Raw genomic sequence first — 18,048 nt, forward strand, 5'->3', positions numbered from 1 at the left:
ACGGGCAGGGAAGTGGAGCTGAGTCCATGATCAGATCAGATCTTATTAAATGATGGAGCAGGCTCAAGGGGCCAGGTGACCTATTCCTGCTCCTATTTCTTATATTCTTATCCACCCTTTCCAACAGGAGTCTCGACCCTTCTGCCAATGGCAACAGTATCTCTCAGAGTAGATAGAGAGAAACTGTTCCCATTGGCAGAAGGGGCGAGAACCAGAGGATACAAATATAAGGTGATTGGTAAAAGAACAAAAGGCGACGAAAGGGTGGTGGAGGCAGACTCAATTTTATCTTTCAAAAGGGAGTTGGATAAGTACCTGAAGGCAATAAATTGCAGGGCTACGGGGAGAGAGCAGGGAGTGGGACTGACTGGGAGTAGGCACGGGCTCGATGGGCCGAATGGTTTTCTTCTATGCTGTAACCATTCTATGATTCATGATGGTGATCAGGATGGGGAACCCTGGCTTCTTGTCCCCTCATTTCTAGGACAATTATTGCCCCAGCTGACATAGCATTCCAGGCATTGAACCTAGCTCCTTTGATCTATATGGCTTAGCTACCATCTGCTATTACCAACTGAGCCATCAAGGGACCTGTAACCTCCTATTAGACCCTGCAATAAATAAATATTCAGATAAATTATTGTCTTTCCCGATAACTGATTCCACAACTCTTTTACCCTTTGGGTAAATAGTTCCCCTGACTTCCCTCTTTGCTCCAGCTTCCTCGTTTTGAGAGAGAAAACAGGGGATTATAGACTGGTTAGCTTGACATCGGTAGTGGGGAAAATGTTGGAATCAATTATTAAAGTTGTAATAGCAGCGCATTTGGAAAGCAGTGACAGGATCGGTCCAAGTCAGCATGGATTTATGAAAGGGAAATCATTCTTGACAAATCTTCTAGAATTTTTTGAGGATGTAACTAATAGAGTGGATAAGGGAGAACCAGTGGATGTGGCGTATTGGACTTACAAAAGGCTTTTGACAAGGTCCCACACAAGAGATTAGTGTGCAAAATTAAAGCACATGGTATTGGGGGTAATGTATTGACATGGATAGAGAACTGGTTGGCAGACAGGAAGCAAAGAGTAGGAATAAACGGGTCCTTTTCAGAATGGCAGGCAGTGACTAGGGGGGTACCGCAAGGTTCAGTGCTGGGACCCCAGCTGTTTACAATACACATTAATGATTTAGACGAAGGAATTGAATGTAATATCTCCAAGTTTGCAGATGACACTAAGCTGTGAGGAGGATGCTAAGAGGCTGCAGGGTGACTTGGACAGGTTAGGTGAGTGGGCAAATGCATAGCACATGCAGTATAATGTAGATAAATGTGAGGTTATCCACTTTGGTGGCAAAAACAGGAAAGTAGAATATTATCTGAATGGTGACAGATTAGGAAAAGGGGAGGTGCAACGAGACCTGGGTGTCATGGTACATCAGTCATTGAAAGTTGGCATGCAGGTACAGCAGGCGGTGAAGAAGGCAAGTGGCATGTTGACCTTCATAGCGAGAGGATTTGAGTATAGGAGCAGGGAGGTCTTACTGCAGTTGTACAGGGCCTTGGTGAGGCCTCACCTGGAATATTGTGTACAGTTTTGGTCTCCTAATCTGAGGAAGGACATTTTTGCTATTGAGGGAGTGCAGCGAAGGTTCACCAGACTGATTCCCGGGATGGCAGGACTGACATATGAGGAGAGACTGGATCGACTAGGCTTATATTCACTGGAATTTAGAAGAATGAGAGGGGATCTCATAGAAACATATAAAATTCTGACGGGATTGGACAGGTTAGATGCAGGAAGAATGTTCCCAATGTTGGGGAAGTCCAGAACCAGGGGTCACAGTCTAAGGATAAGGGGTAAGCCATTTAGGACCAAGATGAGGAGAAACTTCTTCACTCAGAGAATTGTGAACCTGTGGAATTCTCTACCGCAGAAAGTTGTTGAGGCCAGTTCGTTAGATATATTCAAAAGGGAGTTAGATATGGCCCTTACGGCTAAAGGGATCAAGGGGTATGGAGAGAAAGCAGGAATGGGGTACTGAAGTTGCATGATCAGCCATGATCATTTTGAATGGTGGTGCAGGCTCGAAGTGCCGAATGGCCTGCTCCTGCACCTATTTTCAATGTTTCATCTCCCCTGGGTTTTGAGCCCTCTACCACAGGGAACAGTTACTCCGATCAGTTTATCAATTCCCTTTATAATCTTAAAGATTTTTAATTTTCTGACTTTGAAGGCTTCCCTTTCCCAAATAAAACAAACTCAACTTCCTCAATCTTTCTGTTTAATTTAAAGTGTAACAATCTTGAACATTCTGAGGAACTGTAGGCTCTCTCAGTAAGAAGATTAATAACCAACACCTCCCTTGATTCTATCCTTGCCCAGTTAACTTTTAGGCCATTTCTATATTTTATTCCTGTTGATAGATTTTTTTCATTATGTGCCACACATTTGAGGCTATTCTGCTTTGAATTTAATAAGTTATCGATCAGTCAGTCAAGCACTGGGCTTGGAGCCAGAGAGCCCTGGGTGTTAATCCCACAAGCTTCCTTTGGCCTCTCATCCTTCTGAGGTGGGTGGACAGTGCCGTGCTTGCAGAGTGTTGCACGCACTGTCTACAGACACTTGTTGCAGTGCTTGCAGAGTGTTGCACACACTGTCTACAGACACTTGTTGCAGTGCTTGCAGAGTGTTGCACACACTGTCTACAGACACTTGTTGGCGGTACAAATGGAGATCAGCACTGCCTCACACCGCCATCTGCTGGTGAGGTGACAGCGTTTGCTCCCTCACTCTGCAAATATGCTTGTTTACTTCCGAAATTCTTTTACAGGCATGTGATTCTGTCTCGGTGGGGTAATCGGTACCATTTGCTTACTTCCAATCTTGGCCAATCCCCCCCCACTTTGAAAATGTACCCATTATTTTTGATGGTAGATTTGGACTTGACCTTATCCCTTACATTCATTCCACACGAATGAGGTAAAACAGTTCAACATCTTTCCTCTTGCTCATTGCAGAATCTGGAATTACTTTCATGGTTTTATTGCCTCTCATTTAAATTTTGCAGGCGGTTGCCTATGAGCATGTACTATCTAACTCCAGCTCTGATGCAACATGTCACTGTTTAGAGAACTTTTCATTGTCCATAATTAGAGTCCTTGGGTCTAAACCCAGCTGGATAAGTTTGAAAAGGGAAATTTGATACTTGGAAAAATTCTCTAAGCGTTAGTTTATTCTTATTTAACTCCTGCATACTATCTTTAATTTATCTTTAACATAAAGTGCTCATTCTACTGAGAGTGCTAAGTATTTCCTGTTGTGAAGTTTCTCATCTAATTCTCAGGGCTAAAGACGTGCTGTTGCTTCCTTTTTTATTTCACATTTTTTCCCTTTAATAATTTGTCTGTACAAGGCACTGCTACAGCCACAGCTGGAGGGCGAACTACAATTCGGGTAACAACAAGAACAACTTGTAATTATGTAACGCTTTTAACATATAAAAACATCCCAACGCACTTCACAGAGGCTTAATCAACCTCTTCCTATTGGGAGGGATGACCAATTGCTTGCAGCCAATGTTCCCATGATGCTGCGCGCACAGCGTGTCTGTAGGTCCCGTGCGAAGTGCTCACCGGCCTTTCAATGCGAGATTTTGCGCATGCATGAAATTTTGAATGGGCTGCGCAGCTCATTTAAAGGGACCACGCACCCAAATAAAATTAGGGGGAACATTGCTTGGTGGGATATAAGGAGTCTCTTAAAGGAGGTGGAGAGGTTTAGGGAGGGATTGCAGAGTGTAGGAGTGAGGTTATACCTGGGGAACGGCCGGCATGGGAGAGAGTAAAGGTTTTGGTGGGTACAAGGCTATCAAAGGCGTTAGAATGGCAAAGGAAAATCTTGAATTGAGGATGGCAAGAACAGTGAAGTATTAAAATATAATGGTAAGTACTGCAGGGAATAGAATACGGCCAGGGTCATCTCCCTGACTAGTTTTGATCGCTTGGAGGGGTCGGAGAGGAATTTTCCCAGATTTTTTTCTCCATAAATTGGCCTGGGTTTTTATCTGGTTTTTGCCTCTCCCAGGAGATCACATGGCTCCGGTTGGGATGGAGTGTAGATGTTTTTAGTATAAGGGGTGTCGCAGTGGTGTGAGGTGGACTGGTTGGGCTGGGTGCTCTTTGCCTTTCCGTTATTGTATGCAACCTTTAGGGCTGCTGACCGAGGGCCGTGCGGCTCTTTGTCGACTGGCACGGACACGATGGGCCAAAATGGCCTCCTTCAGCGCTGTAAATTTCTATGTTTCTAAAAGTCTTTTAGTTACATTAAACGAAAAGCAAAGGATGGAGTGGAGTTGAGTGGGATCGAGTGAGGACACTGATGCTACACGTGCTAAATCGGGATTTCTACCTCAGTATTTTCTAAGAAGGAGACATGTAACTTATTTGATCTGGAAAGGGGACCAGAGGGTGTTGTGGCGGGAAGTTGTGACACTATTTACATTACTACCAGCATGGTTGCTGAACAGCTGTGCAAACTTAGGTGAATACATCTCGAGCCAGATAAGACGCATTGGAGGATCCTTAAGGAGCGGTCAGGAAATTGCAACAACTCTGGCACAAATCTTCCCGAAATCACTGGATTGTACTGGAGAGGTGTCTGGGGATGGGGAAAGGCAGATGTTACTCCTACATTTTTTTTAAAAGCATGACAAAAGTGACCTGGAAACTACAGCCCAGTGAGTTTGACATCTGTTGTACATAAGTTATGGAAACTCTTATTAAGGATAAGATCATGGAGCATCTGGATATAAATAAAATCACAAAAGATAGTCAATATGGGTTCATTAAGGGAAGGTCTTATCAATAAAATCTACTGGTTTTATTTGAGAATGTGACAAAGCAGCTTGATAGAGTAAGGTAGTGGATGGTGTATATCGAGATTCCAGTAAGACCGTTGACACAGCTCCTCTGGAAATAAAAATAAAAGTGGGAACCAATGGTAATATTTTACAATGGATACGTAATAGATTGCCCGATAAAACCCATAGGCTGATGGAACAGGGATTGTCCTCCGCCTGGGAGAATGTTACCAGTGGTATCCCACATGGGTTAGTTGTGGGACCTCTTTTGTTTAACATCTTCATAAATAATCTGGAGGTTGGAGTCACAAGCAAAGTGGCTAAATTTGTTGTTGATACATAGATTTTATAGAAACAGGTCATTCGGCCCAACTGATCCATGCTGGTGTTTATGCTCCATACAAGCCTCCTCCCATCCTACTTCATCTCACCCCATCAGCATATCCTTCTATTCATTTCTCCCTCATGTACTTGTACAGCTTCTCCTTAAATGCATCTATGCTGTTCGCCTCAAAAGAACCAACGACAACACGAGGAAAAACTTTTTTACACAGTGAGTGGTTAGGATCTGGAATGCACTGCCTGAGAGGGTGGTGGAGGCAGACTCAATTGTGGTTTTCAAAAGGGAATTGGATAAGTTCCTGATGGAAAAATGTTTGCAGGGCTACGGGGAAAGGGCGGCAGAGAGCGGCACAGGCTCGACAGGTGGATTTATTATATCTATGGCCCCTAGTTGTGGACTCTCCCACAAGTGGAAACATCTTCTCTACGCCTACCTTATCAAACCCTTACATAGTTTTAAAGACCTCCATTAGGTCACCACTCAGCCTTCTCTTTTCCAGAGAAAAGAGACCCAGCCTATTCAGTCTTTCCTGATAGTTAGGACCTCTAGTATCATACATGCAAATCTTTATTGCCCCTTTTCTAGTGTCTCGGTAGATACAAAGCCAATTAAGATAGTGGACTGCGAAGATAAGGATTTGAATATACTCGGGAATTGGGCAGACAAGTGGCAGATGAAATTCAATGTGGAGAAATACGAAGTGCTTCACATGGGTGTCCTGTATTTAACTATCATTGTAACCCATGTATAAGCTGACCTAAGTTGTACACCTTGAGAAAATTGACCACAAGGGGGTGAACTTGTGGGAGACACTCCTAACCTGGACTTTAGGTATAAAAGGGGAAGCTCCACCCACCTTCATCACTTGAGGTAATAAAGGTAACTGGTCACAGAGTGACCTTCTCTCAAGTGGGCCACGTGTGCATTTATACCTTATAGTAAGGACATCAATGGGGATAAAAAATCCAGGATGTGACTATTTAAATGGAAAAAAAATAACGTGCATGGAAAATGAAAGAGATCTGGGGATCCTGATTGACAATAAATTGAAGCTATCGCAACAATTCTCGGTGGCAGTGAATAAAATAAACCAGATGTTGGGGTGCATTCAAGGAACCTGCTTCTTTACAAATCCCTGGTGTGACCGCACTTAGAATCATGTGTGCAGATTTGGTCCCCGCAGTACAATAAGGATATTGCAGCTATTGAAAGGATACATGAGAGAGCAACCAGAGTGATTGAGGGGATGGAGGGATTGGATTATGAGGAGCGATTACCTAGGCTGGGCATGTTCTCACTGTAGAACAGAAGGTTGAGAGGTGATACGACTGGTGTTTTTAAAATTCTGGGACTAGATAATGTAGATTATGACAAGCGTTTTTACCTTGTCCAGAACAGTAGAAGTAGAGGTCACTTGACGGGGGATAAATTCAAAACTAATCTGCAGAAACAATATTTCAGTGAGTGAGTGGTCAATCTATGGAGCAGGCACCCTAGGGAGATGGTGAAAGCAGACTACAGATTCATTCAAATGCAAATTAGGTAATTTTCTTTCAGAAAATAAAATATTAGGATACAGTATATATGTAATTTAAAACATGGTGTGTGGCAAGTGCAGCATGCTTGGGAGGAACAGGTGAGTTGGAACCTCTGCTTCCCAAAGCTCTCCACCACTGGTGTTGGCTTACCTTGTGTCTCAGTCTGTTGGAGACTCGTTGATAGAAAGAAAGAAACTTGCATTTCTATAGCGCCTTTCACAACCTCAGGACATCCGTGGCTTTCAAAAGGGAATTGGATAAATAACTAATGGAAAAATGCTTTACAGTCGATGAAGTAATTTAGAAGTGTAGTCACTGTTGTAATGTAGGAAACGCAGCAGCCAATTTGCGCACAGCAAGCTCCCACAAATAGCAATGTGATAATGACAAGATCATCTGTTTTTTGTCCGTTGATTGAGGTGCAAATATTGTCTGGGACATTGGGAAGAACTCCCCTGCTCTTCTTCGAAATAGTGCCATGGGATCTTTTATGTTCACCTGAGAGAGCAGACGGGGCCTCGGTTTAACGTCTCATCGGAAAGAGACTGATTGCTGTAATTAGTCAACAACTCCGTTATCGTTGGATCATGCGACTACCAGGATGGGAGAAGGCAAACTAGATCTTCCAGTAATTCCTATGTTTCAATTTACCCAGCTAAAGATATCTGCGCCATAAGGTCAGGTTGAAGAGCCTGGGATTGTTTACTCTGGGGAAGAAAAATCTCATTAGTGAATTTATTCAAGCATCAAAGATTCTTAAAGGAGTCGATAAATTGAATCCCAATACTATGAGATTGTCACAGACTCAAGTACTGGAGTCTTGAGCTGAAGCTTAACAGAGGGAAGACTCAAGTACTTTGCACAGAGAGTGTGGGTGTTTGGAATGGTCTCTCCAGGGAGGTGATGGAGGTAGACAGTGTGGAATATTTTAAGAGAAAACTTGGTAGATATTTGAGGGGGTGGGCGACTGAGACTCTGGGACCGGAGGGATGGACGGAGGAGGCTTTCCTGCTCTTGCACTTTCCTATTTTTCTAATGGAAGAAATCACATGAATGAGATCCTGATGTGTGATATTAGCATTTGAACATTTTAGCAGAATTATATGAAATTCTGCTGCCTGCTATTTGAACAACGGTGTTAGCTGGGGCTGCAGCTCCTGTTAAAACAACATGCAGAAGACATTTCCTGAGGAATGTCTCGATGGCCAATTAGGTGCTTGGGAGGGACAGGTAACTTTGGACCTGTGGTTCCCATTAGGCCGCTGGGTGAGCTTTATATTGCACTCAGGCTATGTTGAAGATGCTGACTCCTGATTTCCCATGCTGCCAGTTGTAACCCAGGATTAAACTCGCTGTAATTCGCTGAGTATCCACAAAGGCCCGCCTTCCTGGTCTTAATGAATCTCAGCAAGTGTGAGCTCATCCACTTTGGACCTAAAAAAGATTGATCAAAGTACTTTCTAAATGGTTTCACGCTAGAAGCAGTGGAGGTCCAAAGAGACTTGGGGGTTCAGATTATTAAACTGTCATAAACAGTTACAGAAAATAATAGGATGTCGGCCTTAACAACAACAACTATTAATAAATAATATGTTGAGGACTGTACAAAGCCCTGGTTAGACCACACCTGGAGCACTGTGAGCAGTTCGGGACACCAAACCTTCAGATGGATATATTGGTCTTGGAGGGAGTGCAGTGTGGGTTTACCAGAATGATACCCGGGCTCCAAGGGTTAAGTTACGAGGAGAAATTAGGGTTGTATCCCCTGGAACTTAGAAGGCTAAAGGGTGATTTTCAGGATATTAAGAGGAACAGAGAGAGGAGATAGAGAGAAACTGTTCCTGCTGGTTGGGGAGTCTGGGACTAGGGGCATAGTCTAAACATTAGAGCCAGACCTTTCAGGAGTAAAATCAGGAAACACTTCTACACACAGGGAAGTTTGGAATTCCCTTCGCCAAATGGCAGTTGATGCTAGATCAATTGTTAATTTTAAATCTGAGATTGCTGGATTTCTGCTAACCAAAGGTATTAAGCGATATGGACCAAAGGCGGGTAGATGGAGTTAGGTCACAGTACAGCCTAGATCACATTAAATGGTGGAACAGGCTCGAGGGGCTCAATGGCCTCCTCCTGTTCCTATGGTCCTATGTTTAAACGCCTTGGGACGTTTTTGCTACTTTAAAGGCGCTATGTAAATGTAAGTTGTTGATGTTTACATTCAGGATACAACTGGCTGAATTATAGAAACATAGAAAAATAGGTGCAGGAGTAGGCCATTCGGCCCTTCTAGCCTGCACCACCATTCAATGAGTTCATGGCTGAACATGCAACTTCAGTACCCCATTCCTGCTTTCTCGCCATACCCCTTGATCCCCCTAGTAGTAAGGACTTCATCTAACTCCCTTTTGAATATATTTAGTGAATTGGCCTCAACAACTTTCTGTGGTAGAGAATTCCACAGGTTCACCACTCTCTGGGTGAAGAAGTTTCTCCTCATCTCGGTCCTAAATGGCTTACCCCTTATCCTCAGACTGTGACCCCTGGTTCTGGACTTCCCCAACATTGGGAACATTCTTCCTGCATCTAACCTGTCTAAACCCATCAGAATTTTAAACGTTTCTATGAGGTCCCCTCTCATTCTTCTGAACTCCAGTGAATACAAGCCCAGTTGATCCAATCTTTCTTGATAGGTCAGTCCCACCATCCCGGGAATCAGTCTGGTGAACCTTCGCTGCACTCCCTCAATAGCAAGAATGTCCTTCCTCAAGTTAGGAGACCAAAACTGTACACAATACTCCAGGTGTGGCCTCACCAAGGCCCTGTACAACTGTAGCAACACCTCCCTGCCCCTGTACTCAAATCCCCTCGCTATGAGGGCCAACATGCCATTTGCTTTCTTAACCGCCTGCTGTACCTGCATGCCAACCTTCAATGACTGATGTATCATGACACCCAGGTCTCGTTGCACCTCTCCTTTTCCTAATCTGTCACTATTCAGGTAATAGTCTGTCTCTCTGTTTTTACCACCAAAGTGGATAACCTCACATTTATTCACATTATACTTCATCTGCCATGCATTTGCCCACTCACCTAACCTATCCAAGTCACTCTGCAGCCTCATAGCATCCTCCTCGCAGCTCGCACGGCCACCCAACTTAGTATCATCCGCAAAATTGGAGATACTACATTTAATCCCCTCGTCTAAATCATTAATGTACAGTGTAAACAGCTGAGGTCCCAGCACAGAACCTTGCGGTAGCCCACTAGTCACTGCCTGCCATTCTGAAAAGTCCCCATTTACTCCTACTCTTTGCTTCCTGTCTGACAACCAGTTCTCAATCCATGTCAGCACACTACCCCCAATCCCATGTGCTTTAACTTTGCACATTAATCTCTTGTGTGGGATCTTGTCGAAAGCCTTCTGAAATTCCAAATATACCACATCAACTGGTTCTCCCAAGTCCACTCTACTGGAAACATCCTTAAAAAATTCCAGAAGATTTGTCAAGCATGATTTCCCTTTCACAAATCCATGCTGACTTGGGCCTATCATGTCACCTCTTTCCAAATGCGCTGCTATGATATCCTTAATAATTGATTCCATCATTTTACCCACTACTGAGGTCAGGCTGACCGGTCTATAATTCCGTTTTCTCTCTCCCTCCTTTTTTAAAAAGTGGGGTTACATTGGCTACCCTCCACTCCATAGGAACTGATCCAGAGTCAATGGAATGTTGGAAAATGACTGCCAATGCATCCGCTATTTCCAAGGCTACCTCCTTAAGTACTCTGGGATGCAGTCCATCAGGCCCTGGGGATTTATCGGCCTTCAATCCCATCAATTTCCCCAACACAATTTCCCGACTAATAAGGATTTCCCTCAGTTCCTCCTCCTTACTAGACCCTCTGACCCCTTTTATATCCGGAAGGTTGTTTGTGTCCTCCTTAGCGAATACCGAACCAAAGTACTTGTTCAATTGGTCTGCCATTTCTTTGTTCCCCGTTATGACTGCCCCTGATTCTGACTGCAGGAGACCTACGTTTGTCTTTACTAACCTTTTTCTCTTTACATATCTATAGAAACCTTTGCAATCCGTCTTAATGTTCCCTGCAAGCTTCTTCTCGTACTCCATTTTCCCTGCCCTAATCAAACCCTTTGTCTTCTCCTCTGCTGAGTTCTACATTTCTCCCAGTCCCCGGGTTCGCTGCTATTTCTGGCCAATTTGTATGCCACTTCCTTGGCTTTAATACTATCCCTGATTTCCCTTGATAGCCACGGTTGAGCCACCTTCCCTTTTTTATTTTTACGCCAGACAGGAATGTACAATTGTTGTATTTCATCCATGCGGTCTCTAAATGTCTGCCATTGCCCATCCACAGTCAACCCCTTAAGTATCATTCGCCAATTTATCCTAGCCAAGTCACGCCTCATACCTTCAAAGTTACCCTTCTTTAAGTTCTGGACCATGGTCTCTGAATTAACTGTTTCATTCTCCATCCTAATGCAGAATTCCACCATATTATGGTTACTCTTCCCCAAGGGGCCTCGCACAACGAGATTGCTAATTAATCCTCTCTCATTACACAACACCCAGTCTAAGATGGCCTCCCCTCTAGTTGGTTCCTCGACATATTGGTCTAGAAAACCATCCCTTATGCACTCCAGGAAATCCTCCTCCACCGTATTGCTTCCAGTTTGGCTAGCCCAATCTATGTGCATATTAAAGTCACCCATTATAACTGCTGCACCTTTATTGCAAGCACCCCTAATTTCCTGTTTGATGCCCTCCCCAACATCACTACTACTGTTTGGAGGTCTGTACACAACTCCCACTAACGTGTTTTGCCCTTTGGTGTTCTGCAGCTCTACCCATATAGATTCCACATCATCCAAGCTAATGTCCTTCCTAACTATTGCATTAATCTCCTCTTTAACCAGCAATGCTACCCCACCTCCTTTTCCTTTTATTCTATCCTTCCTGAATGTTGAATACCCCTGGATGTTGAGTTCCCAGCCCTGATCATCCTGGAGCCACGTCTCTGTAATCCCGATCACATCATATTTGTTAACATCTATTTGCACAGTTAATTCATCCACCTTATTACGGATACTCCTTGCATTAAGACACAGAGCCTTCAGGCTTGTTTTTTTAACACCCTTTGTCCTTTTAGAATTTTGCTGTACAGTGGCCCTTTTTGTTCTTTGCCTTGGGTTTCTCTGCCCTCCACTTTTCCTCATTTCCTTTCTGCCTTTTGCTTTTGCCTCCTTTTTGTTTCCCTCTGTCTCCCTGCATTGGTTCCCATCCCCCTGCCATATTAGTTTAACTCCTCCCCAACAGCACTAGCAAACACTAGCAAGCACAATTATGTGCTTTACATAGGCTCCCCATGATTTATAAATTTTTTAAGTTGATTAGATCAGAAACATTCCATTTCAAAATTTCCATGGAAAAAAAATCCTTGTGTAACATAGAAATATAGAAACATAGAAAATAGGTGCAGGAGTAGGCCATTCGGCCCTTCTAGCCTGCACCGCCATTCAATGAGTTCATGGCTGAACATGCAACCTCAGTACCCCATTCCTGCTTTCTCACCATACCCCTTGATTCCCCTAGTAGTAAGGACTTCATCTAACTCCTTTTTGAATATATTTAATGAATTGGCCTCAACAACTTTCTGTGGTAGAGAATTCCACAGGTTCACCACTCTCTGGGTGAAGAAATTCCTCCTCATCTCAGTCCTAAATGGCTTCCCCCTTATCCTTAGACTGTGTCCCCTGGTTCTGGACTTCCCCAACATTGGGAACATTCTTCCTGCATCTAACCTGTGTAACCCCGTCAGAATTTTAAACGTTTCTATGAGGTCCCCTCTCATTCTTCTGAACTCCAGTGAATACAAGCCCAGTTGATCCAATCTTTCTTGATAGGTCAGTCCCGCCATCCCGGGAATCAGTCTGGTGAACCTTCGCTGCACCCTCTCAATAGCAAGAATGTCCTTCCTCAGGTTAGGAGACCAAAACTGAACACAATACTCCAGGTGTGGCCTCACCAAGGCCCTGTACAATTGTAGCAACACCTCCCTGCCCCTGTACTCAAATCCCCTCGCTATGAAGGCCAACATGCCATTTGCTTTCTTAACCGCCTGCTGTACCTGCATGCCAACCTTCAATGACTGATGTACCATGACACCCAGGTCTCTTTGCACCTCCCCTTTTCCTAATCTGTCACCATTCAGATAATAGTCTGTCTCTCTGTTTTTACCACCAAAGTGGATAACCTCACATTTATCCACATTATACTTCATCTGCCATGCATTTGCCCACTCACCTAACCTATCCAAGTCGCTCTGCAGCCTCACAGCATCCTCCTCGCAGCTCACACTGCCACCCAACTTAGTGTCATCCGCAAATTTGGAGATACTACATTTAATCCCCTCGTCTAAATCATTAATGTACAGTGTAAACAGCTGGGGCCCCAGCACAGAACCTTGCGGTACCCCACTAGTCACTGCCTGCCATTCTGAAAAGTCCCCATTTACTCCTACTCTTTGCTTCCTGTCTGACAACCAGTTCTCAATCCATGTCAGCACACTACCCCCAATCCCATGTGCTTTAACTTTGCACATTAATCTCTTGTGTGGGATCTTGTCGAAAGCCTTCTGAAAGTCCAAATATACCACATCAACTGGTTCTCCCTTGTCCACTCTACTGGAAACATCCTCAAAAAATTCCAGAAGATTTGTCAAGCATGATTTCCCTTTCACAAATCCATGCTGACTTGGACCTATCATATTACCTCTTTCCAAATGCACTGCTATGACATCCTTAATAATTGATTCCATCATTTTACCCACTACCGATGTCAGGCTGACCGGTCTGTAATTCCCTGTTTTCTCTCTCCCTCCTTTTTTAAAAAGTGGGGTTACATTGGCTACCCTCCACTCCATCGGAACTGATCCAGAGTCAATGGAATGTTGGAAATGACTGTACCTTTATCGACCTGCAGTGCCAGTTATGCCTGCAGATGGTGCTCTAATGCGCATTCTCCATTTTAAATCAATCACGGTGATGTTCGGTGGAACAGCAGGTTTTGATATTGCAGTTCCAGACAGTGGCCAGCTGGTGGCTCTGTCACTCTCAGTTACTGCCAACAGCCTCAGTTGGACAGGCTGAGTACCAGGCAGGTCCCCACCCCCCAGCTCACCCACGCCCACCCCCCCAGCTCACCCCCACCCCACACCCACGCCCACACCCCCAGCTCACCCCCAGCCCCACACGCTCACCCCTGCCCCCACCTCAGCCCCACACCCCCACCCCACACACCCAGCCCAACCCCGCCTCTCACCCCCACCAGCCCACCCCTGCCCCACACCCCCACTGAACCCACACCCCCAGTCCCGCCCGACACACGCCGCTGCCCCTCACCCCCACCCGCCCGACACCCACACTCCACCCCACACCCCCACCCCTGCCCCACACACACACACCCCCACCCCCGGCCCACCCCTGCCCCACACCCCTGCCCCACATACACACCCCCACCCACGGCCCACCCCTGCCCCACACCCCTGCCACACACACACACCCCCACCCCGGCCCACCCCTGCCCCACACACACACACCCCTGCCCCTCACCCCTGCCCCACAAACACACCCCCACCCCCGGCCCACACCGCCTTACAACCCCGCCCTCTCGCACCCTCTCGAGACTGAGCAAACAAGTATCAGCCAAAGCAAAGTAGCTATCACACACCCCCTCAAAGCTGTCTGTACCCCCACCAGATTCTCAGGGGGAAACTGTAATTTCTCCCCCAGCAATGCAGTTGTTTAAAATGTCTCCCTCCTTTCGTTGATCCTCCTTCCACTGTCTGCCTGCCCCTCTTGCACCCACAGTGCCAGTGGAACAATGCCACCTCTTAGATTGTGTTCTATAGATGAAGTCCTTACTACTCGGGGGATCAAGGGTTATGGCGAGAAAGCAGGAAGGGGGTACTGAAGTTTCATGTTCAGCCATGAACTCATTGAATGGCGGTGCAGGCTAGAAGGGCTGAATGGCCTGCTCCTGCACCTATTTTCTATGTTTCTATGATTCTGCACCAGTGAGGGACTCCCCCTCCCCCTCCCTCCCCACCCCAAGTTGCAGTTGTACTGTGGCCTGATTGGGAGGGAAAGGCTCGGCCCTCCACCCCACACACTCTGAATATTTTCTGGGCATGCATGGGGAGGAAGGCGTTCTGCAGCCCATCACCCATTCAGAGAAATCCCCAGGCCCTAATGATCATGCATTAGCTGATTGTCAATTTAAACAGTGGTATTTCCCCAGCGCAAGTCGGAAACGATTACTGGATGGCTCTTTGGGAATGTCTTCATCATTACCAGTACATTAATATTCTGTGAGACTGTTTACTGAATTGTTGCAAGAAGGTTTTATCTCAGAAAGGATTGTGAGTGCAGGTACTCGCAAAGCTCCGCGGCATCCTGTTCTTTTGCCTCAGTATCTAAAGTCATGCAGGTGGGCAATTAGCAAACTATCACTTGTGTTTTAAGTTCATGTATTTTGTTTTTGTGCTTTCTTGGACAGGTCTCTCATGATGATAGTGTTCCATCAGATTTGGTCTACTCTGTGAAAGCTGCTCCTGTCCATGGACATTTGATCATGGCCACTGATAGTCAGCCAGCCAGCCGACAGGAACCCCTCAAGTCATTTTCCCAGGAGGATATAAACAGAGGCAGAGTTCAGTATGTTAATTCCAGATTCAGCCCTCAGGGGGATGCATTCACCCTGGACCTATCCAATGGGTTTAAGACAGTGGATGCACTAACGGTACTGGTGGAGCTCATTCCTGATGTCATTCTCTTGGTGACCCAGAACATCTCGGTGAGAGAAGGTGATGCACAGACCCTCACTGGAGAGATCCTAAACATTTCCAATTACCTTACCTCTTTGAATTTTGAATTCTACGTTACCAAAGCCCCTGAACATGGCAGAATTGGACACCAAAGACTTGCGGAAGAAAGTCTTTCTTCTTTCACCGTGAAAGAGGTAGGTTGGGACCTGCTTACAGCAGTGCATTCTGCCGATCGAGAACCAGGACGCTCAGTGTATGTCCTCGGAATGCTGTCCTGGCAAACTTCACAAGTGGCTGCTTTGTGTTAAAAGTGATCCAGATGTTTCGGGTCTTATTTGTCTTGAGGAGTTCGGTAGTGTTCGAACAATCTTCTCCAGGGATGGCGCATCTCTGAACACTGCTCATTATAGGCAGTGGGCTGGTCAGTAATGACCAAAATATCAAGCATATGTGCAAAAAGCCCACTGATGGGCAGCAACTGGGTTTGTGATGAGTATGGTGCTCTATTGATTTTAACAGTTTGCTTAGTATTTGCTCTGCTGTTTCTGAGATTTTCTTTTTCTGCCTGTTTTTAGGTGAAAGAAGAAGCAGTGTTTTATTCTCATGACAACAGCGAAACGTTGATGGACAGCTTCACCGTAATTGTCAACGCCTCAGAGATTGGCAGACAGAGTGAGCCAATGACCGTGACTGTCACTGTGATCCCCGTTAATGACCAGGCTCCCGTTGTCACCATTAATAGCGGCCTGAAGGTAACACTGTTGTTTATACTCACTCCCCACTACCCGCACTGAGGTTACTGGGCAATAAGAATTCAGCCCTTAACCAGCTGAGTGTCCAAAATTGCCAACACCCCCAAAGTCCCCCTGTGTAGGGGGCACTGTCAGATACAAGCTGTGCACTATTTGGCACTGTCAATAACCCTTTTAAGTATTAGTGGAGGAATGGTGTTGCCTTAAAAGATATCAAAATAATTTCAGACTTTGACCACTTCAAAAACTTTCTTTTGTGTTGATAAAATGAATGAACGTTGATATATATTTTTCCTCCGGTCTATGCTAGTTCAAAACCATTTATGAATTTTGCATTCTTCAATGTGAGGGATGTGAGTTCCAGGAAATGAAATACTTTAAACCAATTGTACTTGCTCTATGCCAGTATTGCTGGAATGGGCTCCGTGTGGGAGGGGGGAAATGGGCTCCGTGTGGGAGGGGGGAAATGGGCTCCGTGTGGGAGGGGGGAAATGGGCTCCGTGTGGGAGGGGGGAAATGGGCTCCGTGTGGGGGGGGGAAATGGGCTCCGTATGGGGGGGGAAATGGGCTCCTTGGGGGGGGGGGAAAAGGGGCTCTGTGTGGGAGGGTGGAATGGACTCCGTGTGGGGGGGGGGGGGTGGAATGGGCTCCATGTGGGAGGGGGGGTGGAATGGGCTCTGTGTGGGAGGGGGGAAATGGGCTCCGTGTGGGAGGGGGGAAATGGGCTCTGTGTGGGAGGGGGGAATGGGCTCCGTGTGGGAGGGGGGAAATGGGCTCCGTGTGGGGGGGGGAAATGGGCTCCGTATGGGGGGGGAAATGGGCTCCTTGGGGGGGGGAAAAGGGGCTCTGTGTGGGAGGGTGGAATGGACTCCGTGTGGGGGGGGGGGGTGGAATGGGCTCCATGTGGGAGGGGGGGTGGAATGGGCTCTGTGTGGGAGGGGGGAAATGGGCTCCGTGTGGGAGGGGGGAAATGGGCTCTGTGTGGGAGGGGGGAATGGGCTCCGTGTGGGAGTGGGGAAATGGGCTCCGTGTGGGAGGGGGGAAATGGGCTCCGTGTGGGAGGGGGGAAATGGGCTCCGTGTGGGAGGGGGGAAATGGGCTCCGTGTGGGAGGGGGGAAATGGGCTCCGTGTGGGGGAGGGGGGAATGGGCTCCGTGTTGGGGGGGGGGAATGGGCTCCGTGTTGGGGGGGGAAATGGGCTCCGTGTTGGGGGGGGAATGGGCTCTGTGTTGGGGGGGAATGGCTCTGTGTTGGGGGGGGGGAATGGGCTCCGTGTGGGTTGGGGTGGGGAAATGGGCTCTGTGTTGGGGGGGGATATGGGCTGTGTGGGGGAGGGGGGATGGGATCCGTGTGGGAGGGGGGAAATGGGCTCCGTGTGGGGAGGGATGGGCTCCGTGTGGGGGAGGGGGAAATGGGCTCCGTGTGGGGGGGGATGGGCTCCGTGTGGGGGAGGGGGAAATGGGCTCCGTGTGGGGGAGGGGGGAATGGGCTCTGTGTGGGGGAGGGGGGAATGGGCTCTGTGTGGCGGGGGGGGGGGGGAATGAGCTCCGTGTGGGGGGGGGGGAATGAGCTCCGTGTGGGTGGGGAATGGGCTCCATGTGGGTGGGGGGGGGGACTGGGCTCCGTGTGGGTGGGTGGGTGGGGGAATGGGCTCCGTGTGGGGAGGGGGGGGGGTGGGGGATGGGTTCCGGGTGCCGGTGTGGGGGAG

The 18,048-nt window shown here is 46.9% G+C and overlaps 1 protein-coding gene across 1 annotated transcript in view; it reads left to right on the forward strand.

Annotated features, from left to right (window-relative positions):
* The window catches only part of LOC139233546 (chondroitin sulfate proteoglycan 4-like), a 119,486-nt gene that overhangs the window by 70,619 nt on the left and 30,819 nt on the right, over window positions 1–18,048 (forward strand). The window contains exons 4-5 of the mRNA XM_070863949.1: window positions 15,321–15,782; window positions 16,164–16,340. Of these exons, the coding sequence (XP_070720050.1) occupies window positions 15,321–15,782; window positions 16,164–16,340 (639 nt within the window). The remainder of the gene's footprint in view (window positions 1–15,320; window positions 15,783–16,163; window positions 16,341–18,048) is intronic.

This window comes from Pristiophorus japonicus, chromosome 21 (genome assembly GCF_044704955.1).
Source record: "Pristiophorus japonicus isolate sPriJap1 chromosome 21, sPriJap1.hap1, whole genome shotgun sequence".
NCBI classification, from domain to species: domain Eukaryota; kingdom Metazoa; phylum Chordata; class Chondrichthyes; family Pristiophoridae; genus Pristiophorus; species Pristiophorus japonicus.